Source organism: Xiphias gladius, chromosome 18, assembly GCF_016859285.1.
Source record: "Xiphias gladius isolate SHS-SW01 ecotype Sanya breed wild chromosome 18, ASM1685928v1, whole genome shotgun sequence".
Classification (NCBI taxonomy): domain Eukaryota; kingdom Metazoa; phylum Chordata; class Actinopteri; order Istiophoriformes; family Xiphiidae; genus Xiphias; species Xiphias gladius.
In genome coordinates, this window is record NC_053417.1 from 23,644,222 (window position 1) to 23,669,378 (window position 25,157).

The 25,157-nt window shown below is 40.7% G+C and overlaps 2 protein-coding genes across 3 annotated transcripts; both read right to left on the reverse strand.

The window, feature by feature from the left end:
- Nucleotides 1–3,585: 3,585 nt before the first annotated feature.
- tuba5 (tubulin alpha 5) lies at nt 3,586–9,925 on the reverse strand. Its single transcript, XM_040151721.1, has 6 exons — nt 9,884–9,925; nt 8,485–8,710; nt 7,359–7,507; nt 4,614–4,940; nt 4,260–4,553; nt 3,586–4,183 (listed from the first exon to the last, which is right to left on the reverse strand). Exons 1-6 carry the CDS (start codon nt 9,923–9,925, stop codon nt 3,884–3,886), a joined length of 1,338 nt encoding a protein of 445 aa, XP_040007655.1. The 3' UTR covers nt 3,586–3,883.
- A 1,820-nt stretch (nt 9,926–11,745) lies between these two features.
- Nucleotides 11,746–24,542, reverse strand: LOC120803746 (kelch-like protein 12). Of its 2 annotated transcripts, none has more exons than XM_040152591.1 (12): nt 24,201–24,542; nt 22,910–23,136; nt 22,464–22,617; nt 21,427–21,644; nt 18,857–19,006; nt 18,620–18,734; nt 18,393–18,499; nt 18,111–18,306; nt 17,794–17,952; nt 15,264–15,362; nt 14,989–15,175; nt 11,746–13,105 (listed from the first exon to the last, which is right to left on the reverse strand). In XM_040152591.1, the coding sequence occupies exons 2-12, from the start codon at nt 23,090–23,092 to the stop codon at nt 12,979–12,981; spliced, it is 1,695 nt and encodes a 564-aa protein (XP_040008525.1). In that variant the 5' UTR covers nt 23,093–23,136; nt 24,201–24,542; the 3' UTR covers nt 11,746–12,978. The 2 variants fall into 2 exon arrangements, with proteins under 2 accessions (XP_040008525.1, XP_040008524.1); XM_040152590.1 differs by having other exon boundaries at nt 23,986–24,542.
- Between the last annotated feature and the right edge of the window lie 615 nt (nt 24,543–25,157).

A 25,157-nucleotide genomic window follows, 5' to 3' on the forward strand; every position in this document is an offset into this window, starting at 1 on the left:
AACATAATATTTCACATTTTAATTCTTAATGTTCTCATAGCTTCAAACTGCAAATCTATACCTCTCCTGCAAGGCTGGATTAACAACTGGGCAACTGCTCAGGGGCCCCTGAAGCCCAAGATTCAATTGTGTCTGTCTGTCCCTTATTGTTTTTATGTGATGTAATTCTGTTTGTCTTGCCTTGAGTTTTTAGGAGAGGTCTTTGTATAAGCTTCCAGCCTCCTACCTCTCCCGCACAAGGTCTTGTTTACTTTGGTTTAATGTATATCTGACTATGTGCTGTAGGTAAAAGTGTGTTTGTATATCTGTGAGTGTATTTCGATAATAATTGTACCTTTTGTTTATGTACAAACACATAAAACAAAGTAAAATATATCATTTGGGTCTACATAATTGGAATAGTCACAAATTAGTTTGACATTTTCACCTTTGAAGCACAGTATCATCCCTGACAGCTCCTCCATCTTCCATGTCGTGAGCCTGGTCTTGAAGACGGATTCAATGTCAAAATCTAGCTTTATTTCAGTTTTTATTGAGCTCTTTTCCCCCTGCTTGTCAGGTAATTAAGTAAGGTAGTATTAATCCATAATCATTTCAGCTCTGGAGTTCCGGTTGGTTTCTGGGTGCCTGGTGAAATAATGAAACTGCCACGTAGAGTGGAGGTCAATACGGGCCCGACAACAAATTTTTGCCCCGGGGCCCACCTAAGCAGTTAATACAACCATGCATTCTATATGAAGACGTCATATAATCAAGTTTTTATTTTTCATTTTCTCAAAGCTTCAAAATGCAAGCCCCTTGCAAGACTGGACTATCAACCAGATGCCCAGGGGTCTCAAATGCCCCAGGTTTACTACACATAATTTTAGTCTACATAATTTGATTAAATAGAAATTTGTACCACGGAATTACATTATCAACTATGTTGGTTCTTCCATCCTCCACTTGCAGCCCCAATTTTATAGAGGGACCATGTGCCAAAATTTTGTTTCAAGACCTTTTTTATTTTAGCTTATATTGAGCTAATTTGTTGTACAGTTTTTTGTTTTTTTTTATCAATTCGCTTCTATTATTTCTGTGTGTTCAGTAATTAGTACAGTACTGTAAGGCTGACACCAACATTTATTTTCATTATGAATACAGTTATTTTCTTTAATAACTGATCGATTGTTCAGTTTATAAAATGTAAAGGGGTCAACAACAAATTTTTGCCCCATGGGCTCCTAGGAGGTTAAACTGGCCCTGCTCTCAGGGCATTGGATTTAGCCAAATTACCTGCGCCAAGGAGGTTATGTGATCATCCGTTTCTGTTTGTTTGTTTGTTTGTTTGTCAGCAGGATTATACAGAGACTACTGAACAGATTTGCGCCGAATTTGGTGGAGGGATGGGGCATGGGCCAGGGAAGAACCCGTTGCATGGGTTGGGGCAGATCTGGATCATTTGCTATAAATCTGAATTTTTTTCTCTGAAGTCTGGTGTACGTTGTTTGACATTGGTCTTGGCGGAGGTCTGCGCTCTGCTAAGTGCATTTTCTTGTTCACTGTTGAACTGATGAGAGATGGGGCTTCCCTGGTGACTAAATGTGCAGCCATTATTCTACAGCCAGATGTAATTGATAAATTAATAAAAAAAAATTAATAATAATTAGACCTAGGGCTATAGTTTATACTCACAAAGTCTGAATTGGGGTTTATTAGAATGGTGATTACTTTTCAGACCCTAAACCTCAAAATTCAAAGTGTCATATGGTTGATAAATACATGAGCACTTCAACTGGTGGAAAGTAACTAAGTACACTTACTGTATTTAAGTATAATTTTGGAGTACTAGTACATTTGTCTATTTCCTGCGACCTAATACTTCTACTCCATACAGTACTCCATTTGATTATTTTTTTGATTCATTTGATACTAGATAGCCTACTCTGCAGATTCATAATTCACAATAATACAAAATATAATCAATATACACATTAATGCATCAATAATTATAATACAATACGAGTTATTCTGAAACAGGCCATTCTGCATAGCAAGTATATCTTAATACTAATACTTTTACTAAAGTAAAATTTTGAATGCTTGGCTTTTACGTGTAGCAGAGCACGTCCACATTGTGGTTTTACTAATTTTACTTAAATAAAAGACCTGAGCACTTCTTCCAACACTGAACATTTCCACGTTTAAAGCAGGAGAGAGGCTGCAGGCGATTGTCGCGGTGCCTGCCCCTCAGACTGCGGCCTGAAATCTTAGAAAGACATCGTCCAGTGTAGCGGTTCTTGACACTTTCCACTTCATCACTGGCCCTGCAATAAACGGCCTCTAACAGTCAACAACACTGCAGAGACTCCCTCGCAGTCGCTTCATTGAGAGACAGTAAATTGTAATCCGTGCAACAATTCCCTTCTTTGTAGGGAGTCTTGTGTTTACACTTGCGCGGATGAATATGTTCAGGTGACACCTTCGCGGCCACCGGGACTCGTTGTTTAAATAGCCAGTGTGTGCGGTTTGATTGGATGATGCCCACAAACGTTTTGTAACGTCTGCGACCGGCAGATTCTTATCCATCACACAGTATCGCCGGGGGGGGCGTCGGATCGGTCCCAGGGTTATTCTGCGGCACAACAGACGAGCCCAAACGCACGGTCGTAGAGAACTGTCTTCGGGGACAGCGAGACCAAGGAGTCCTGCAACAGATGGCCTGGCCCCCACGGAGTCCTGATCTGAGCATCTTGGGAGTCAGCCTGGGGTCACATGACAGAAGACAGGCGACACTGTGGCAAGTTCTCCAAGTGGCTCGAAGCAACCCGCTTGCCAAGTACCTTGAGAAACTGTGCTTGATATCGATCTTTCTTTCCTGTCTACTGCAGTGTGTATGAAGTCAATACAAAAAGCATTAAGCAATAAATAGAATCTATTCATGGCATTACATACATATGCAAAGAAGGTGACAGTGAAAAGAGGCTGCTCTCTGCATCAAGACAATGAGCCGAAGTATACCTCAAAACCCACCATGACCTAAAACATGTCCATATAACACAACACAGCTCAGCAGCACCACAATCTGCAGCCTCTATCTACCTATAAATGTATATAAATACACACTGTGCACAATATATACATATATATATATAATGTATACACAGTATGAATTGATGTTACTGCTGACTTTATTGTTGATGATGCATATCAAATTTTAGAGATTTGATGGCAGTACTTTATGATGTCGCTCCTGCATCAGCGCTGCCTTAAAATAAGTCTGGGACACTATACTGAATTAAGTGTACTTAGAGGTCTGTTATTGGGGTCTAATTGGCCCCAAACGTAAGTAATGCAACTATGCAGATGACCCCGAACAATGACAAAGTAAATATGAACAAAACACAAGCGTTCATTTTGTATTTTTGGAAGGTTTCATTTTACTTCATTATTTTATCAAAAGAGTATTATTGTTAGCTCGTTTGCACATTTGTCATAAGGTCACTGGGCATGTTTGCCTTTATTCAGTAGTATACAGTGGAGAGGCAGACAGGAAATGTGAAGAGAGAGAGAGAGAGAGAGAGAGAGAGAGCGGGGGTTGACATGCAACAAAGATCCCTGGCTGGATGTTAAATGTAGGTGTGGTGGTTATGTGGTATCGTCTCAGACCACTGGGCCACTGTGTCTCTAACAAGTTTCACAAACAATATGCACAGACAGTTTATTTCGCAGCGCGATTCAAATACAACCCGGAGTGGCTTGTCTTCTTCTCCTAAAGCTGACATTATAAAAACAAGGCAGTAAGAAAGACCGTCAAGTTGGTTAACTCTAGCTTAGAAGATACAAGATAAAGTATTGCCTCAGAACAGGAAAAAAAAATCATTGTTATGCAGCCTCACAAGGCTCAGTATTCTTGGTCCTCGTCGTCATTTTCAGAATCGGGGTTCATTTGACCCAGCTCCTCGTAATCCTTCTCCAGACAGGCCAGGTCCTCTCTGGCCTCTGCGAACTCCCCCTCCTCCATGCCTTCACCCACATACCAGTGGACGAAAGCACGCTTAGCGTACATGAGATCGAACTTGTGGTCGAGACGAGACCAGGCCTCTGCAATGGCAGTGGTGTTGCTCAGCATACAGACGGCCCTCTGGAGTTTGGCCAGGTCTCCACCAGGGACTGCAGTTGGAGGCTGGTAATTAATGCCTACCTGTCGAGCCAAAGACAATGATCGGAACAATAAAGTATCTCAAATGTTACTTCTTACCTTTGTTATGTTAACTCACCTTGAAACCAGTGGGGCACCAGTCAACAAACTGAATTGAGCGTCTGGTTTTAATATTCGCAATGGCAGCATTTACATCCTTAGGGACCACATCGCCTCGGTACAGCATGCAGCACGCCATGTACTTGCCACTACGAGGATCGCACTTGACCATCTGATTGGTCGGCTCGAAGCAGGCACTTGTGATCTCGGACACAGTCAGCTGCTCGTGGTAAGCCTTCTCAGCAGAGATGATGGGTGAGTAAGTGACCAGAGGGAAGTGGATACGTGGAAATGGCACCAGGTTGGTCTGGAACTCCATCAGATCGACGTTGAGGGCGCCATCGAAACGAAGGGAGGCGGTGATGGAGGAAACAATCTGACCGATCAATCTGTTCAGGTTGATGTAACCAGGACTCTCAATGTCCATGTTGCGATGGCATATGTCGTAGATGGCCTCGTTGTCCACCATAAAGGCACAGTCAGAGTGCTCTAAGGTGGTGTGGGTGGTCAGAATGGCGTTGTAGGGCTCCACCACAGCCGTGGAGACCTGCGGAGCTGGGTAGACAGCAAACTCCAACTTGGACTTTTTACCGTAGTCGACAGACAGACGCTCCATCAGCAGTGAGGTGAAGCCGGATCCAGTGCCACCTCCAAAGCTGTGAAAGACGAGGAACCCCTGCAGGCCTGAGCACTGGTCCGTCTGATGAGGAGGACAGAAAGACGGGGACAGTCTCCATTGACTTAAAGCGGCTAAAATTGATCATGTTATCAACAATGTATTACATGACAATGTGAAAACAATCTGACAGGGATCACTCGTAGTGATGAGCCTACAGAACTTATTGTGTAGCTGTCCAGCTGCAACTTTACGGTTTTGGTTCACTCTCACCGCCGCCATAGCGCCGTTTTTGGTAAGGAAAACTACAAGGGCGACTGTTTTTAACCCCCCCGCCCCACAGTTAGTGACAAGCTGGTAAACAGAGAGGAGCATTTAGCTGCTAAAAAGCCAGCTACAGTCCTGTTTGAAAATATTGGCACCCCTGAATTTTAAGTACAGAAGAAAATCTTCAGAAAATAAATGCAAATTAACCAATTTTGTATTATCAAGATGTTTTAATAAAATGTTCAAGGTTACTGAACAAAAGAAAATAAAAAAACAAAACTTGTATAATAGCGAAATAATACAAACACGAAATGTACCCCAGACACAATTATTGGCACTGTTAACTAATATTTGGTTGCAGAACCTTTGGCAACAATGGCAGCCTCTAAATGTTTCTTGTAGCCATCTAGAAGCTTCTTGCACCTGTCTCCTGGTAGTTTCTGTCGCTCTTCCATTGCTGTGTTCCAGCTCTTTTAAGTTTGCAGGAGTCCTTTTTGCAAAGGCAGATATCAGCTCTTTCCAAAGGTTTTCAATGGGATTCAGGTCAGGACTCATTGCTGGGCAGTTTAAAACAGTCCATCTTTTCCTTTTCAACCAACTGTTTTGCTGCTGGATGTGTGTTTTGGGTCGTTGACCCGCTGAAAGATGCAAGACCTTCGCCTCAAACCTAGTTTTCTGACACTGGGTAACACATTTTGCTCTAAAATGCCTTGGTAATCTTCTGATTTCATCATTCCTTTGATATGTTTAATGCATCCAGTACCAGAGGCAGCAAAGCAGCCCCACAGCATAATGGTAGAACCTCCACCATGTTTTACTGTAGATAGTGTCTTCTTTTCCTCATGGGCTTCATTTTGTCGACTGTAAACAAACTGATGCTCTGCATTCCCGAAGAGTTCTACTTTGGTTTCATCTGACCACAGAACATTATCCCAGAAAGACTGTGGCTTTCAGGATCTTGGGCAATTCCTTTGTAGCCTTTGGAATTGTTATGTTTTTTCGATAATAGCATTTCTGGTGCTCTCAGGCAGCTCTCCCGTCTTTGCCATAGTGAAAAAGGAACTGGAAACAATCAGCCCCTTTTTATGCCATAAAAGCATCATTCATTGGTTATTCAGGTCTTGTGAACACTGAAAATTAAGCACAGGTGAGTCTTTTGTGTTTTTTATTTTGTATGAGAAACAAATTTAAATTCTTCAAAAGGGTGCCAACAACAGTGTCAAGTGTACATTTTATGGTTGTATTTTTTTATTTCACTATATGAAAGTTTTTTTTTATTATTGTAGTCATTGTTCAGTAACTTTGGACATTTTATTAATTATATTTAGTATGCAAAATTGGTTCATTTGCATTTATTTCTGAAGATATTCTAAATTCTGTACTTAACATTCAAGGATGCCAATGATTTCAACCAGGACTGTTGTTCCTTCAGGGTAGAGACCGAAAACAGAACTAAACGAGAGCGAATATTGGACTCACATTCATCAGGTGGCCAGAAACATGGCCCCAAATGAATGGTAATGGAGCTCCGTAGCTGCTAGATGTGTAAATAAGCAACTGTTTGCTAAAAAGTTCACTATATCAACGTAAAAGGACAATGTTGTCTTCACAACTTTTTTCTGCTGCCCCCAAGTGGCAAAAAAAAACATAACAGTTTTAAGAAGATTTCATTATGTTTCAACCCCCAAAAAAAAAAGATAGATGAGAATTGATACCACTCTCATCTCTGTCTGTTAAATATTAAGCTACAGCTAGGTGAACATTACCTTAGTTTAGCATAAAGAGTGAAAACAGCCTGGCTCTGTCCGTTATATCTTGTTTGTTTAATCCATACAAAAACTCAAACATCAAAACAACCATTTGTTGCTTTACGGGGGGTTATGTGTTGGACTGTCTCCTGGCTGGTCGCAGTCATCTCCTGTAAGTGTGTCTCCTAAAGTTTTTATACTACTCCTTTAATAGAAATTTCATGCAGAAAGTTAATATGTTTGCTGATGTATAAGCTTTAGCCTCATGCAGTGAAACTGTGATTATTGCATGAGCATCATTATTGCCACTATTACATTTAAAAACTGACAAATCCAGAGCAGAGGAAATGTCATAGTTACAACAATTATGCTTTTCTTTGTCTTCATAGCTTTTTCTGGAAACTGCAAAATCATGGTTATTTATATTAAAACCATAGCGGAACTCACGTTTGAAAAACATAAATGGCAAATTTTAATTACTACAGACCATTTTACGAACGCGCTCCATGACCCCATCAATGATTTCTTTCCCGACAGTGTAATGGCCACGAGCGTAGTTGTTGGCCGCGTCCTCCTTTCCAGAGATCAGCTGCTCAGGGTGGAAGAGCTCTTTGTACTTTCCAACCCTCACTTCATCTAAAATGAGAGATCTCAGTCAGAAAGGTCAGGAAGATCAACTGCAACTCGGTTTACTTTGACAGACCAGACCAGCTCCAAATCTGGATGTTTTGCGCTAAAACTGACATGTCCAGATGTGTAGTTTATCATCATAACCATCTTTCCTGCATGTGTGTTACATAGAGTATGTGGGCTGCTATGGTATTTCCATTTTTTTCTTGTAAAACACCATTTAATCTCTGCTCATGATACGCGCTATAAAAATAAATATAATTTATTATTATAATTATTAGATTAAATTATTTTAACCCTATCCACTTTTATTTTCTATTTTCCAGAAGTACCAGCTGAAAACCAGACTGACTTGTGGGGAATTGTGTATAATATGATGCACACAATATCTAGAATTTTCCATTTAATGTAGTTGGGAAGCCATAAAAATGGAGTGTTGAATTTGTTTCACTGTATTTGTGATAATAGGAAAGGAAGGAAAAGTATAAAATATTAACATTTTTTTTTTTTTTTTTACACTCCATTTAAATAATATAAACTCAAAGTGTTATTTATTGATTATTCAGTCATTTTTTTGACTTGTCTTGTAAACATTTACAACATTTTGTCAGGTTTGGGGCTCCACAGAGAGCGCTTCACTGAAACTATATTTATTTTTTTATATATAAATTTAAGGGACATATTGGAAAAAAGGCTTTACCTGGCTAAAATCAATTAAATCCTCGACTCTGGAACTTGCTATTTACATAATACACCTCTGTCAATGTTAGCCAGGATTGAATAAATAAGGTAAAGGAGCCACCACTGCACTTGTTGCTTGGCTACCAGTGTTCCCATCAGCAGTTACCTGCATGACCCATGAGGATTGAGACGCACTCACACTGGATGCGTACGACCACACATACTGTAATAGGACGACGGGAACAGTAATAAAAAACAGAGATAAGGAAGGTAAAAATAAACAACTATACAGGACCACTCACCAACCACTGTGGGCTCCAGGTCTACATATATTGCTCTTGGAACATGATGCCCAGAGCTCCCAGTGTTGAAGAATGTGTTGAATGGATCTTCACGGGAGTTCGGCCCTGCAGGACCGTCCAGGAAGACGCCATCAGGGCCGATGCCGTGCTCAAGGCAGAAGAGCTCCCAGCAGGCATTTCCTGTCTGGACACCTGCCTGGCCCACATGGATAGAGATGCACTCTCTCTGTGGGAAAAAAAAAAACAATATAGATGGAAGTTAAGATGCCTGTCACAAAGTTTTCAACACCAAAGGCACGAAGTTCGTTAGTAAAACCAACATCTGTGGTAGCTTTTCTCAACATTTTGGACTCACAAAAACAGTCAATCCATGGATAATATCCTATTACTTAGGATCTTCAAATTACATTTAAAAACTCAGAACTGCTTTTCAAAAATAAAGGTTGTGGATGTGCAAATATGGGATGTTATTCCAGATAAAGATGCACATCTCTGGAAGCAAAGAAAGGCCGTAAGAATTTGAATCTGAGAGGCAACAGAATACTAATTGTGAAATATAATCACTGAACACTACACTACAATGATGGAATTTAAATACCATTTAATTTAAAAGAGTACTCCACTGGTTTGACATCCCACCTCTATAACATTGTCACGATGGTGAGAAATCAAAAATTTTAAACTGCTTTTCAGAATAAAGCTCATGGATATGTAGATACTGCCAGTCAAATTTATTCCAAATAGGTGAAGACGGTCAACCCTGAAGCAAAGAAAGGTCGTAAGCATTTAAATTTAAAACCTGAAAAAAGCAACTGAATACCTTCCACTTCGAATTGAATATCTAAATCACTGCTGAATACTTAGTGATGATCTATTTAAATACCACTCAATTGAAATCATTAAAATATAAGTATTTTTGACATTTTTTAATTTCAAAGACCTGAAAGATTTTAACGTTTTGTTTGCTTTTAGGGTTCACAGGGTCAGACAGAAAATTCAAATGTCCGTTCTCCAAAACATGAAACTTAAGTTGCTCAAAGTCAAATTCTGTTCCAAGAATTCAAACCAGCGCAGGAAATAAAGTGGCTTCAATTGGACTGGTGAAATTCATAAAGTTGAATTCAAGATGAAAAGTTAAAACTTGAGCCAGAATGAAATCAGTCAGACCTCGGTCCTCTTAGTTTACAGTCGGTCAGTGAAAGGATCCAAGTAAAAGGAGTTCAGATGAGCAACTGTCAACCTGGGACGCTTGAATTCCCTGTATGAATTTGTAAACTTGAAAAAAAAAAAAGGAAAAAAAGGTCCAGTTTTTGAACTGCACCAGTTGAAATGACCTTCTTGTTTTCTAAATACGTGTAAACAATGTCAAAAACAGGACAGGCCTATTTCAACACTTTACTCTTGCATTTTCCAAGTGCTTCCAGCAGTCATGTTTCAACATGTTGAGAATTTCTGCTTTTGTTTTCCCTGGAAGAAACATCCCCCAAGATGATTTTTTGCTGCTAAGTGACATTTGTAAAACGTCGGTAGGTTCAAGTTTGGAATATGAAGACTTGCAAAAAAACTTAAATATTTACAAACACAGGCTCCAAGATGTTTACAGCCAGATTTATTCCCGAGGTTGAAGGTAAAGCCTCGAGCTCCACTTGCTGGCTGTCTGCAATAAACAGCCTGTCAGTGATGATAAACTCATGAAACTAGAGAGGAGCAAAGGGTAATAGCCTGTGAAGACATAATTTAGGCCTCAAAAGATATCCATGTTAACACAATCAGAAGTATCTTCAATCTCAGGCAGATTCGCTGCAGAGTTTTCGGGGGAGGTTTTGTTGATTGGATCAAATCATGTCTTGCATACAGTTAAAATTTGGTGGAGAGTTCAGAAAAGTAAGATGTGTAATTTATAGTAAGCATATACAACTTTCCCAAGATAAAGTTCTCCCATTTCTAATAAATTTTAGTTCTCTTACCATGTTGCTCTAGATGATATGAGCAGTTGGTTTTGGTGCAGAATATTCTGAGTTTATTGTGTGTCAGCAAGGCTCCAGACAGACTGTGTATTTCCTGTGCAGTGTCCCGGGACGAGTAAAGTGTCTCCGCCAACACAGCGCTGCTCTGTCCCGCCCGCTGCCAGCCGCCCTTTATAGCTGCAGACAGGCTCACCGGTCTGTCTGTCTGACAGTGACGGCGTCTGTCTGCGTGTTTCAGGCTTCAGAAGACCGAGGAGGGTGTAGGTTGGTGGAGGGAGGGAAGGGCGGATGATGACTTTTCTCCCACACGAAACCAGCTCTCCCTCAAAATGTTGTTTTAGTCTCTTTGTGTTTGCTTGTTGTTACTTGCAGGTAGATTGAATTGTCATTTTTCACACCATTATTCCGATTTTTTCCACCAGACTCAGTTCATCATTATTGTCCCACCGATTATTTCACAACTGTCCAACAGCTGTTCTAACTCACTACTATAAAATCATACAGTTTGAGAAATTTGATCATTTGTTCCAGCAACGAGAGTAGGAATGAATACTCCGATTCTTTATTTAATACAACGTTAAGCTGCTTCATTACCAGTAACAGTCTTGCATTTAGAATCCTACTAAATTAGGATTACTAGAGGTTTTACTAAAGTAAAATTGCAGAAGTAATATCAGCAAAATGTACTTAAGTATCAAAAGTAAAATCGCTCATTGCGCAGTAAAATGGCCCGTGGGACTGCTATATTATCATCTCTCACATTATCAAATTATAAATACTGATGCATAAACTCAAAAGTAGCATTTTCTTGTTGTAGCTGGTCGAGTTAGTTATAAATACTTCACATACGGATAGTTGAATCCAACGGTTCCCAGCCTGGGGGCCAGACCCCTTAAAAGGGCCACAAGATGGTTAAGGAGCCAGGAAGGATTTCTAACTTTTCTCTAATCTTTGCCTTTTTTTTGTAAAGTGTCGGATAATTTCCCATTTTTGGGCCTCAAATTGTCGTTTACATGAAACCACCAGATGGGAAAGGTCTCTCTGGCGGACCGGACCTGACAACTAATAGGCATCTGAAAAGTGACAGTGGGCCTCAGCTAGACACTGTTGTGTTACGAGACATCACAAGACACGGAGTTTGGAAATCACATCATCATACTCTTTAACATTTTGTAGTGTTTTATATACTAATGCATATAAAACACTACAACACTATTTAATGCATAATACTATGCTAATAGTAGTAGTAGTAATCAAAGACCCAATACAGCTATCACAAAATTCTTACCTTTATTAAAATAGACACGTTGGATGGTTGGATAGTGAAACCAGTAATTTGGTGGCATGCGGACATTAAGTTTTTACTATTTCCTTATGCTAAAAATGGACAGATTAAGTTGTGCGGTGATAAAAATGGATGCATCTAACTTGTACAGTTTAGTGAATATGAGGACTTAAACTGCTTGGAATGGCTGGAACGGTTCCTCCCATTTGCTCTGTGGATGTGAACCGTGAGTTTTCTTGGTGGAGATGCCACTTACTCAGCTGATGACGTGTGAAGCCAGTAAACGGCATATTTCCAGCACTTAGCAGGGGTTTAGATGTACCAAAGATAAAATGTGTCAGTTCTCAGTGCGTTTATTCATTTTCCAGGCAACAGTGAGGTTAGGACTTTGTGTCCTACATGGACATGTCCAAATTTATAAGCTGAGAGAGGAAGGAGGAAAGAAAAAAAAAAAAAAAAAAAAATCACATGCACCTCATACTTTCTATGATTTTTCAATCTTGCCAAATTGAGGAACAAAATACTCAAGAATCAACTGGTACAATTCAGTCATTTTCTAAAACAATATTCATCCCTAAATATAGATTCTGAGAGCAACAGTAAGTATTAAACCTTTTGTAATAAAGTGACTGGAATCTAAAAGCACTGTGTACAGGAAGAATTACAAAAAGGGGTTGAATTATTGACCCATTAATGACCTTGCAAATGCCAAAATGATTACACTCAATAGTAGGCCAATGTACTATAACTATCATCAAAGTCAAATGAGAGGCAACACGAATGTTCACTCTTCGATATAGGCCAAAGTCATAAGGCATATAGCAGCAACTGGAGTCTAACTGTGCTCCAACTTTTTTATGTTTTCTTACGATGAGTAGAAATATATTGCACTTTGAAGACAAACTGAAAAAATAATCTCACAGGTAACGACAGCAACAAGTACCACCGACGAGAGTCATGCAAGTGGTGATGGGCTCCTTGGAGGCCTCTTTTTGAGGTGAAGTCGACCACGGTGAAGCTGAATCTCTGTTGCACGGTCTAAGTGGCGAAGGGTTAACCATCCAGTGGAGGTGACGGCCCAAACTGCGGCACTCTTTTTTTTTTTTTTTTGAGAGAACCTATTTGTATACCGGCGAACAAACATCTCCCTTTGTGGCTCCATTGTAGTGGCATTTTTAGAAAAGTCTAGCTGCCTGTCCTCCTGCCTGCCTTTCCGCTTGTGGCTCTTGTTCTCGGCGAAGATCACTTTTCTCTCAGAACGCAGACGCCTGCGTCGCACCGCTGTGTCGCCATCGAAGTAACAACCTCCCAGGAGTCGATGACCGGATCATAACATTCGATACTGCTGAGAAGTGAGTTCCCATCATATCTATAGAGAGACATGAGACAAGCAGAGAGGAACTGAGAGCTTGAACCGCAACAACAGACACTGTTCCACGCTGTAATGTTGAGCAGGGTTACGCTGCTAAACTGTGAATTACCTGCAGCAGCTTGCTGTACCAGCTCGACACAAGCTCAATCAAAAGTTATATTAGGTGTTATGCTGAAACTAGTTAGGTGTCACACTGCAACTGTCTCATTGCAGTTGTACCTAAAGTGCAACTATCAGACTGCAAACATTTAACAGAAACACTGCAGTGACTCGTCTACAGTTTCCAGCTACGTGATAACAGGAAGATAAACTTTGCTAATTTAACATCATCAAACAGATGCATTGCCTAAGAATGAGCATTTGACCACACTTGTAAATCATCTCCATAGCTCTATTTACTCTTAAACCACGTAAACACACAAAATGGAACTTCAAGTTTCAAATATTTTATACTAAAGTGAATACAAGCCCACTGCTGACTGAGGGGTAGGGAAGGATGATCTAAAAGATGCCTTGGAAAAGGTCGATAGGTTATATATAGCCATCTAAAATTATATTTTGGTTTCTCTTTACTTATTACCTGATCACCTATCGCCACAGAAAAATCTACTACTATTTGATCGTCTAGGGCCTCTAGCAAGTTTTACCTGTTGATCAACTTGATGCTGCATGCTAACGTTTATTTGGTAAGACCAAAAACACACCTGCATTAAAAAAAATAAAATAAATAAAAAATAAAAAAGGTAAGCGGTTGCGTTGGTGAGGACGTGTTGCTTCAGGTACTGGTGAGACACTGAAATACGATCTGAGAATTCCAGTAACGACAACAGATCCACGAGTTTGAAGGATTATCAGATGTCAAAACACTGCACAATAATGTATTATACTATGAAATGGGATTTGGAAAAGATTCTGGAAAGTTATCAGAAGACATTTTTACTTTCAGCGCAACCACCGTGAGGTAAACAGTCGAAATATGTTGTTCCTGTTACAAAGTAATTTACCAGGAATGTGCGCCTGCATGTATTTAGCCAACGTAGCATCTTGCCAGACGACTGCTTTACGGCCATGCCTCATTCAAATGAGTGAAGGGGCTGCGCAGGGCTCAGGTTGGTTCTGAGCACGGCTTGAAAGACGGGATATGAACACATTGATTGTAACTGACAGTATGTGTGGCTACGCTGACTGTTTTATTTGGTGCAACCACAATCCCTACAATGACTTACTGAAAATCTGTTCAATCTAACCTACACTTAAAACGATAGGTTTGGATTTTTTTTTCAAGTTTATTGCAATACAGTGCTCACATGTCATATGTAAATGAAGAGAGTTTGCTATAATAGTGCCTCCTCTCCATACCGGTCCTCCTGGTCCATAGTACTTGTATGCAGAAATGCATTCTGAAGTTAAGTGAAACTTAATATGAAGCTTCTGCAGTCTGAGTTAGCCAAATCAAGTGAGTGTCTTCCAAAGTTAGTCTTTTTTTGTGCAAAATTCCCTGTTTGTGTTCCACTGGCCAGGGTTTCCAGCTGAGCCACGGTGGAAGGATACGTTCTGTTAGTTGAATTGCCAGGACCAAACTCTGGCATTAAACCTGCTGAAGCTTCAGATTAGCTTTGGCTAAACTTCAGGATGCAGCTTTGCACAGAACCAGGCCTGTGGATTTCGTCCTGTCCTTTTTCTTACAGGGTAGTCATCCTAACAAGACCAGTGTGGAGAGGAGGAGTAATTACGGCGGCATAGAAACTTCTCACCATACAGTACATGTGGCATGTGAGTGTTGTGTTAAGATGAACCTTAAAAAAAATAAAAAATAAAAACAGACCTATCCTTTAAAGCCACTGCCACAGAAAGGAGGACATTAGGACACCCTCTCTTACCCGGCGATGGCGTAAAGACGTCCTCGGAGAACGGTTGCTCCTACGTAACATCGAGGAGTAGTCATACTGGCTACGGTGGTCCAATAGTCTGTTCTGATGTTGTAGACCTCAACGGAGTCCAGGTGTGAAACACCATCAAAGCCTCCCACTACATAGATGTGGTCATTGAGTAAAGCCACACCAGCCCCTGAAAACAGAATAAAGGTCTCAGCTAAACAGTAGCCCACGCAGTTAGCTGTGATCTTCCGCTTTTCTGTTTCTGTTGTCTCACCTACCTGACCGCTTGGTGGCCATGGGTGTAACACTTGTCCAGTGGCCTGTGTGGGGGTCGTACCGCTCCACTGAATTCAGGATGTTTAGTCCATCGTATCCACCTATGGGCAGATGTTAGGGATACGACAAGTTCAGAGCTGTGACGCCCGATCCATTAGTCGAGCAACAGAAAAATAATTGGCAATAATCTTAAATAACGATTAATAGTTTAAGTTGTTTTTCAAGCAAGAATGCCAAACATTCCCTAGGTCCAGGTTCACCGTTGCTGGGGTTTCTGCTTTTCTTTTTGTCTTATGTGACAGTAAATTCATCTTAACCCTCAGACAACAATGTTGGGCAACTTTCACTATTTTCTGACACTAAGTAAACCCAATGATTAACAGATTAAGCGAGAACATAGCGGTCAGATTCGTTGATAATGTAAATAATTGATACTGCAGCCCTAGACAAGTTTGCTACATTTTGTCAATATGAACTAGAGCCGAAATAGTTAATAGTCAGTTACTGTACTGGATCGAATATGGGTTGACGTTTTTTTTCCGAGAATTACGTTAAGTGGGAGTCGTCTTGTATTCGAGGTCTAGACAATTATTTGTTCACAACATCAGATATTCTTTTTGAATGGAGAGAGTATCGGAGTAATGCCAGCTTCTACAGAGAGTGCTGCGTTATGGGTTGTTTTTGCCTCAACGTTGCTCCGTTTCTTCATGTCCGCTCATAGTGAGTCTTTCAGAGTAAGTCAGCCCTCAAAGTAAATAATCAGTCCATTTTCTTAGGTTTAGAGCAACATCATTTTGAATGCGTCCAAGAACCTGACAGGAGAGAAATCGAGTATGTGACTGATAGACAAGCTACACCAATGTGGTATTTACGTTCTGCATTAATGGTATTCTTTCATGTTTCACTTTTTACAATAGAAACGGCCTCAGGGATAACGACTCTCTGTCCCTTGGATTTGTAGTATTGTAGCCAGCTGGAACCGACGTTTGGGGTTAAGTGGCCGGGCTGAACCTGTAATTCCTTGCATTGACACTGACTGGTGAATAAAGAGCTCCTGTCAGCGAGTCACGGGATATTTTCTGGGCTTTGTCTCCTCAACAGTTGGTTGAAGTTGGCGCACAGCGTGTAGTGCGTTGAAAACGCCGCTAATGAGAGTAAACTGAGTTTGGCTGTATGCGGGACCATGCTGTCATCTGGTGTGGCATTAAAGAAAAAGAAAAAAAAGAAAAAAAGAAAAATAAATAAAGTGTGTCATGCTGAGAGGAGTTCCCTGCAGCGAACAGACTGCGTATAATATTTGGTATCTTTTCCAACCAGGAAGCAAATGAAATAAATATATGCGTTTGTAGGAGAGCCCAGTGTCTCGGAGGTGTCCTGCCTTGCGGTGTGTGCAAGACATCTCTTACGAGGTACATGCATGCTTTTTTTGGTGTGGTTTCACTATGTATCTAATTTATGTCAATCTAACATTAGGTGTTCATATGTGTGTTGTACAGCCCCCTCGAGCATTTGTGTACAAGGGTAGTTGGGGGAAATCTGACCAGGGATCTGCTGTACAGCTGGTGGGTTGTGGAGTATATTTCATTTTCTGGTTTGTTTCTGTTGTGAGAAAAAACTGTGCGAGGCTGATTGTGTTTTGGTCTTGTTTGCAGATAGCGAGTCACTGCCTTGGTGTTCTTGTAGTTGTTTCTCTTAGCACTCACCCCGTGTTGCTCTGAGCCGGCACCTTGTCGAAAATACTGAGTGCACTGCATATAGATTGTGAGCCCCCGCACTAGGTTGGTCTGTTCTCTTGCTCCTTCAATCTAATATTTATGTTGGTATTTGGTTTGCATCACTGCCAGCCGACTCGCTTCTTTGTGTTTAAAGTCGTTTTTAATCCAAGAAAACTATATTTTTATATAATAAAGATTGTTATTTCTAATATAACAGTGCTTTTTAGTTGTATCTGACCTAACATTGTCTGAACTTGTTGTTTGTGGCTTTTGGGTTCCACGGTATCTCAGGGAAACTTTCCGAAGAGGACTAGAGTGAAAGTGTGTCGTATCTTCAAAAAGTCTTTTTCCAAAAACAACAAGGAAAAGGAGCGGGGTGTGTTCTTATAATCAGGTTTTTCTTATATTCGCGCCATATGTTAATCAATCAGTAAAAGGCATGAAAAGTAACTGGCAACTGCAGTATTTTGATAATCAACTCATCGCTTCAGTCAATTTTCAAGCAAAACAAAAGTCAAACATTTGTTGGTCCCGGCTTCTCAAATGTATTTGGATTCACTGCTTTTAAAAATAATAATCTGTATGATGGTAAACTGAATGTATTTGAGTTTAGGACTGATGGTCGGATAAAGCAAGTAATCTGAATACATCACCTCAGGCTCTGGGAAAAATATAATGGCCATTTTTCACTATTTTTAACATTTTATAGAGAAAACGATTCATTGATTAGTTGAGACAATAATCAGCAGATTAATTGATAAAAAAAAAAAAAATTGTCTGTTGCAGCCCTGGTATGACACGATTTTTTTCTCCATACCCAGACAGTATATAAGTCCACTGGCCACCACCAGACCAGCTCCTTCCCTAGCTGTCTGCATATCTCCAAGCATGCTCCACTGGTCAATGTTTGGGTCATATCGCTCCATGCTGGTATGACGCCGGCTGCCATCGAAACCTCCCGCAACATAGATCATGTCTGTCAAGAGCCAAGGGAGAAGGGAGAAAATGGGGGAAAAAAAAGAGCTGTTTTGTTATTGTACACTTTACTGAGAGAGAAGTAACATTCACACACGCTTTCACAGAAAGGCAACACCGGTGAAGGCGTGAACTCATTTGGCACAGAAACCCCCTCACCTCCGAGCGTTGTGGCCCCTGCGAGGCCACGACGCACATTCATGGTGGCGACGGTGTACCAAACACCGTCCTCGTCCGCTGTGTAGTCCAGGCACTCCACGGAGCTGAGCCTTGACCGACCGTCGTAGCCTCCGATCACATACACCCGATCGTGGAGAGACACCGTGGCGACGTAACGCCTTTTCCGTGCAATGTTCTGTTTAAGACAAGTCTGTCTGCATTAGCCAAATCCACTGAGATAATAAACGTCACAAGACTCTCTCTTGTATACCCAATACTTACGGGAAGAAAGCTCCATTCTTGCGTTTTTGGATCATATTTCTCAACTATGTCTATTGGTGATTGCTGGCTGCCGAACCCACCTATAACCAGCAGGACTTCTTTGGCACCTGAAAAGACCCATAAATCACTGTTCTTATAAACAACACTGTGGATTACAACGATGATGTATAAAATACACACATATATATAAACTGTAGCTGAATTGCAGTTGAAAGCAGGATTCCTACCTAATCTGGCTTGTGTGCGTGGGCCCTGCATTTCACTCCTCAGCTCTGGTCTTAAGTGGAATTTCTTGGCCTCATCCACAAGGTCTCGACATGGCAGGCTACACCGAATGAGGGGCTAAATCGTGTCAAAACTTGCTTAATCATGATGGTACGGTAATAAATACATCGAGAGATATTCCATCATTGGAAGCTTGGCGTATGACTACGCAACAACCTGCTGTGTGTCGCCTGGCTCACCTCAGCATCAATGACATCTGTAATGTAGCGTGGGGTAAGCAGCGGCATTCGAACAAACTCGAGCATGTCCGGCAGATAGGGCTCTCGCTCCTTTCGGTTGTGTTTGACCCAGTTTAACACGGCTTCAAATACTGGCTCCTCTGAGTCCACCTACACACAGACGGCAATGTACAGCGAGAGGAATTCCAGCTGCATTAAAGACATTAATCCACGTGATAATTAAACAATTAGCTGACAGCTCAAGTTAAAGATGTCGCCACTGTAACTATTAATAACTGTTATTAATAGTTCAGAGACACAGCGTGTGACAGTAAGACCCTGCAGTCTGCTAAAAGGTAAAACGAGCCATAAATTATCACCCTAAAGTCTTCATGTGAGAAAGATGCCACAAAGAGAATAGCTTTACTGAGGGAAAATTATACGTCACTGTGATGTATGGTACATGTATGGTCTAGTTTTATTTTAAAAACAACAAAAATGACAGGAAAAAGCATTTGAGAGAACTGATGATCTATAAATCATCATGTGATAATAACTGTTTTCACAAAGCCAGGTATGTGGTAGTGAGCAGGAATTTCCTGAGCACAAAAGCTTAACTTAAATCAGGCTTTCTTCTCTGCAATTTCAATGTCAGCTCGATCCGCAAACGTGAGCGGAATAGGAGGCGGACAAACTAACTGAGATTAGAGCAGGTTGGTACTTGCTTTTCTCTTTCCGCACTCAGGTGTTTGAAAGATGATATGAAAGCTGCAAAAGACGAGCTCAATTCACTCTTTAAGTCAGTCATTTTTCAGGCATCTTTACACCAATTTTAACCCTTACATTTATGGCAGGTACAGTGCATTTAGAAAGTTTTCAGATCCCTTCACTTTTTTCACATGTTGCAGCCTTATGCTAAATTCGTTCAAGTCTTTTATTTTTCCCCTCATTAGTCTACATGCTATACCCCATAATGAATCACATTCACATAAGAATTCAGACCCTTTACTCAGTACTTAGTTGAAGCACCTTTGGCAGCGATTACACCCTCGAGTCTTCTTGGGTATGACGCAACAAGCTTTGAACACCTGAACTTGGGGATTTTCTGCCAGTCTTCTCTGCACGTCCTCTAAAGCTCAGTCAGGTTGGATGGGGACTGTTGGTGGAGAGCCTTTTTCAGGTCTCCAGAGATGTTGGATTGGGTTCAAGTCAGGGCTCTGGCTGGGCCACTCAAGGACATTCACAGAATTGCCCCTAAGCCAGCCCTGCATTGTCTTGTCTGTGTGCTTAGGGTCATTGTCCTGTTGGAAGGGGAACCTTCGGCTCAGTCTGAGGTCCTGAGTGCTCTGGACCAGATTTTCATTAAGGATCTCTCTGTACTTTGCCCCATTCAGTTTTCCCCTCAACCCTGACCAGTCTCCCTGTCCCTTCTGCTGAAAACACCCCCACATCATGATGCGGCCACTAACACACTTCACCATTCTGATAGTTTTGGGCAGGTGATGAGCGGAGCATGGTTTCCTCCAGAAACCATGATGCTTAGAATTGAGGCCAGACAGTTCAATCTTTGTTTCATCAGACCAGAGCATCTTGTTTCTCACAGTCAGAGTCCTTTAGGTTCTTTTTTGCAAACTCCAAGCGGGCTTTCATATGTCTTTCACTTAGGAGAGGTTTCCATCTGGCCACTCTGCAATAAAGCCCAGATCAGTGGGGTGTTGCAGTGATGGTTGTCCTTCTGGAAGTTTCTCCGCTCTCCACAAAGGATCTCTGGATCTCTGCCAGAGTGACCATCGGGTTGTTGGTCACCTCTCTTACCAAGGCCCTTCTCCCCCGATTGCCTAGTTTGGCTGGGTGGCCAGCTCTAGGAAGAGTCCTGGTTGCCCCACACTTCTTCCATTGAAGAGTTATGGAGGCCACTGTTCTCTTGGGAATCTTCAATGCAGCAGAATTTTATTTTATTTATTTATTTATTTTTTAAGCCTTCCCCAGATCTGTGCCTCGAGATGATCCTGTCTCTGAGGTCTGCAGGAAATTCCTTTGACCTCGTGGCTTAGTTTTTGCTCTGATATGCATTGTCAGCTGTGAGGCATTATATAGACAGGTGTGTGCCTTTCCCAGTCATGTCCAACCAGTTGGCACAGCTGGACTCCAATCAAGTTGTAGAAACATCTCAAGGATGATGAAGCACCTGAGTTAAATTTCAAGTGTCATATCAAAGGGTCTGAATACTTATGTCAATGTGATATGTCGGTTTTTCCTTTTAAATAAATTTGTAAACATTACTAAAATTCTGTTTTTGCTTTATCATTATTGGGTACTGAGTGTAGATTTATGAGGGAAAAAGTTAATTCAAAAGGGTGCAACATAACAAAATGTGGAAAAACCGAAGGGGTCTGAATACTTTCTGAATGCACTGTATATACACAGATGTATTGTCGAGCAGATGTTTCATTATTACAGATTGGTCTCAGGTATTTCAAATAACAGTAACAGATAGTTATCCATAGCATCCAGGGACAAAAGATCAAACAACCTCCACAGTACACTTGACACCAAAAAGTAGAAAAGCTCGTGACATTGAGTTTTCCTACCTGGATTTCATCACATTTTATAAGCTTTTCCACTTCTGTCTGGCTGAGCAGCATGAACTCCTCATGCTGTACCACCTCGGAGAAATGCTTCTGGGAAAAAAGCTCGGCGGCCTGCATCAGGTCAAGGCAATTGTGTGTTTCGGCAAAGTCACGAATACCCAGACAGTTGGAGGGATCAAGCTGACTCTCCAAAAAATCACAACACGCTCTTTTCACCCCTGAGGAAAAACAAATACACATTTGTATATAGACATTTTCCGTCAAATCCAGCCAAATTCTGATAGTTACTTTGGAGTCACTCATGACCTCTTAATTTGGAAATGCTGAAGCTCCCTCATTTGAAATATGGTGCCATGCCATGCCTCAGGTTTTCTGCAGGGTTCACCAAGTTAAATTTAAGGTTTTTAAAGACCCTTTTAATACCACATAGAATGACTTTTAATACCTGTTTCATGATCATACAGGCTAAAGTATGAAAGTATGATGGAAAACCAGAAGGGATGAGAGAATTATTTATTATGGTATCACATTTCTTTCAGTACTTCCCAGCAGTCTATAACAATAACTCATAATTATAAGATTAATTAAATAAACTCGACCTGGACTCGTACAAGAGGCAGAAAAAGGATAGATGGATTAACCAAATTAAAAAAGATGAATTAACTTAATTTGCTACAAATCTGATGATGCTTACTGCGACGCCACTATAAAAGGACTGAACGGCCTCCTGTGGACACAGTCCACTGTCCAACAATCACACCTTTAGTTTATAGGTTTTTTAAGTCTCCCAACAGCCGGCCATCAGACACAATAACATTTAATCACTAACATTATTGAAAAATGGCAGGCAAGAAAAAATATTAAGGACTTTTGGAAATTAAATGTCTTACCTTTAATACCTTATATGGCCGTGTTTTGATACACTGAATCCAATGCTTTTAAAGACTTTTAAATACCTGCAAATACCCTGTCACTGTACTCACAGCAGCATCGGCTGGCTTTTCAAAACAAGCTACAGCGGGCACTCCTAAACCTACCTTTAAGTTGCAGCAGGCATGCTGCTGGGAGCAGTTCTTGTACGTTCTCCACCGTGACTAGCACTGTCTCTGTGTAGACAAAGTCCAAGAGGATCTCCATAGTCGATGCAGTGAGCCCCTGAATGTCGACGAAAGATTTCCCCTTCTCTGCGAGCTGCGGAGCCACAACAACAAAGACTATCGGGTGTAATGACAGGGAACATACCATTGAGGGTTAGCAACAAATGTTTAGTAAAGTCTAACGCTGCCTTAGAGACTCTGAGAAAGGCTAAAAAAGGAGATGAGAAAAAACAGATATCATACTCAGATATTTCACTGGAGTATATTTTTTCCTGATAGTAGGAGAATTAATTGCATATTTTTATCAAGACATATGTAACATGTTTGTACAGTAGAGTTTATTTGTTAGCATTGAGTACTCAACAGATAAGGATTTTTAGTCTTACCTCACTGGTGAACATGGCACAAAAGTAGTCACTGCAGGCAGCCAGGACAATCCGGTGAGCTGGAAAATCTGTGTTCTCTACCCTCAGAGTGATATCGCAGAGTGTGTTGCTCTTGCGAAGTGAGTTCATTGCATTGAGGATGGATTTGGCGTGGGAATTGGTCATGATGTCTTTGGGAGCCATGCTGTCTTGAGAATCTCTCAGGGATCTCAAACTACTCAAGGAATCTAAAATAAACAGACAACCTCTGCTGAGAACAATCTTGACACAGTGAGTATAATAACCCCTTCACATTATCAGCATTTTTGCACACCTACTGTAGGTATTTGAATATGGTGAGCGAGTGATTGTGTGTGACTGCATATCTGCACAACATGGGTAATGAGTGTAAGATTTCAACAGAAGACCTGTGTTTCATAGTGACACAAATAACGCATATTTTACTGTGTGTTACTTGTGTAATAATTCATAAAACTTGAGAAACAGAGATGGACAATAGCAGATCATTAGGGCTGCAACTAATAATTACTTTAATTATCAATGAACCTGTCAATCGATTAATGAAGTAGTGTGTTCTGTAAAACATGAGAAAATAGTGAATTAAATTTTTTGAATAAATACATGATTACTTGATTATCAGAACAGTTGCAGATTATTTGTATGTTGATCGACTAATCAATTAATCGAGTGCTTGTTTTTGCTCTCCATAACATTTAAGTGCTGAACTTCAATAATGATGTATTGGTACTTAACTTCAGCATGTTAAATTTGTGAGATTTCTAACTATAGTTAGCGCATTAAGATTTCCCACGCAAAGCATATAATAAACTGATAAACATGTTTTGCTTTTTTTTTTTTTTTTTTTAAATATCCCACAGTATAGCAGCACTTAGATCTCCCACAATATTAAAATACCTAATTTTTAGCAGGTAAAATCAATAATTTAACAGACTAAAATTGTGCTTTCTCCAGTGCTGTTGCTTAAGTATTCCCTCAGTAACGTTTTGCTTGTAGGGCTATCACATTTAAATGCAGTATTTGTGGACTGTAGCGTTAGTATTGCTGGTGCAACTTACCGTTAAAAGATTTGAATACTTTTTCCACCACTGGGAGGCAATAACTATAGCTACACATTAGCTACCAGCAGCCAACGACAGCTGACGGCTAACGCCAACGCTACACAACAACAACAGCTAGGAAAACACAGCCATGTAAAGTGAGCGGATGGCCAGAGGGAGACAACACATGAGGCGACACAGACAGAAGGACTTGTCATGGATTTGCAAAATACCTGTCCCTGCAGTAAAGCTGATTCAAAACGTCTAGGCTAAGTTGCTTTCGCTGCTAGCTAACGTTAGTAGCAAAAAAAAAAAAAAAAAAAAGTCCCTTGTCCCAGTTCTTGCTGTCAGTCAGAAACCCGCTCGGCTACGGCTAATCCATGATGACCTCTGCTAGGTCACCCTGTGCGCGGCCTCCTCGAGGACACATACGTCTGCAGTTTCAAAATAATTTCATATTACCCCTCATGTGAGTTTTAACAAGCTAGAATATTTCGTGAACTAAACTGCAGCAGGTAACGAAACCAGCACTGACTCCATGGTTTGGACGTAAACACACCACATTGCGTGCCTGTACGTGCGCGCTCCCGGGGCCGGTAGCGTTTAACCGACAATAAGTCAATACTCATGAACTCAAACGAAAACGGGGGTCTGAACTTCTGGGGATTTTTCCAGACTTAATAAAACATTTGAAATCAATTGTCTTAAGTCCTTTTGAACTTTGTACCAAATTGTGTATTCTTGAGCAATTATAGTATTAATAATTTACCTGTTAAACTCTGCATGTCACTAACAAACCGAAGTAACATGCCCATTGATGTATAAACAAACCTTTGGTCCACACAAGTTCTTTATTTGGAATAATAAGAACATGTAACTCAAAGATAAATCAAATTTGGTTTGACCAGGTGATATTCTAAGCCATTATCACTTTATTTTATAGATCCATTATTACCTGATATTCCTAGGGAATTTCCTGGAAAGGACTATGCAATTTGGTACTAATTACTGGGAAAATAGAGGCAAGACTCTGTTATTTCAGTTATTTTAGTTAGAGCTTGATTAGTTGTGCTGAGTTTATAAACAGTTACAGACTCCCAACGGAGTACTCCCAGTGGAAGAGCATCTCCATTTCATCACTTACTGGAACCTTTATGCGCCATAAATGTTGAGGTGTACGCTTGTCTGTC

Bases quoted from the DNA above. Each gene is read 5' to 3' on its own strand.
- tuba5 (XM_040151721.1), bottom strand. From the start codon at position 9,925: ATGTTGAAACATGACTGCTGGAAGCACTTGGAAAATGCAAGA. The intron at 7,508-8,484 runs GTGAGTGGTCCT...CTCTCATTTTAG, and splicing joins CCTGGAGCCCACAGTGGTTG to ATGAAGTGAGGGTTGGAAAG. The intron at 4,184-4,259 runs GTGAGTTAACAT...TTGGCTCGACAG, and splicing joins GGTGCCCCACTGGTTTCAAG to GTAGGCATTAATTACCAGCC.
- LOC120803746 (XM_040152590.1), bottom strand. From the start codon at position 24,043: ATGTGTAGCTATAGTTATTGCCTCCCAGTGGTGGAAAAAGTATTCAAA. The intron at 21,645-22,463 runs GTAGGTTTAGGA...GTTTTTCCTCAG, and splicing joins ATGCCTGCTGCAACTTAAAG to GGGTGAAAAGAGCGTGTTGT. The intron at 15,176-15,263 runs GTAGGTGAGACA...TTCTGTTTTCAG, and splicing joins CATGGCCACCAAGCGGTCAG to GGGCTGGTGTGGCTTTACTC.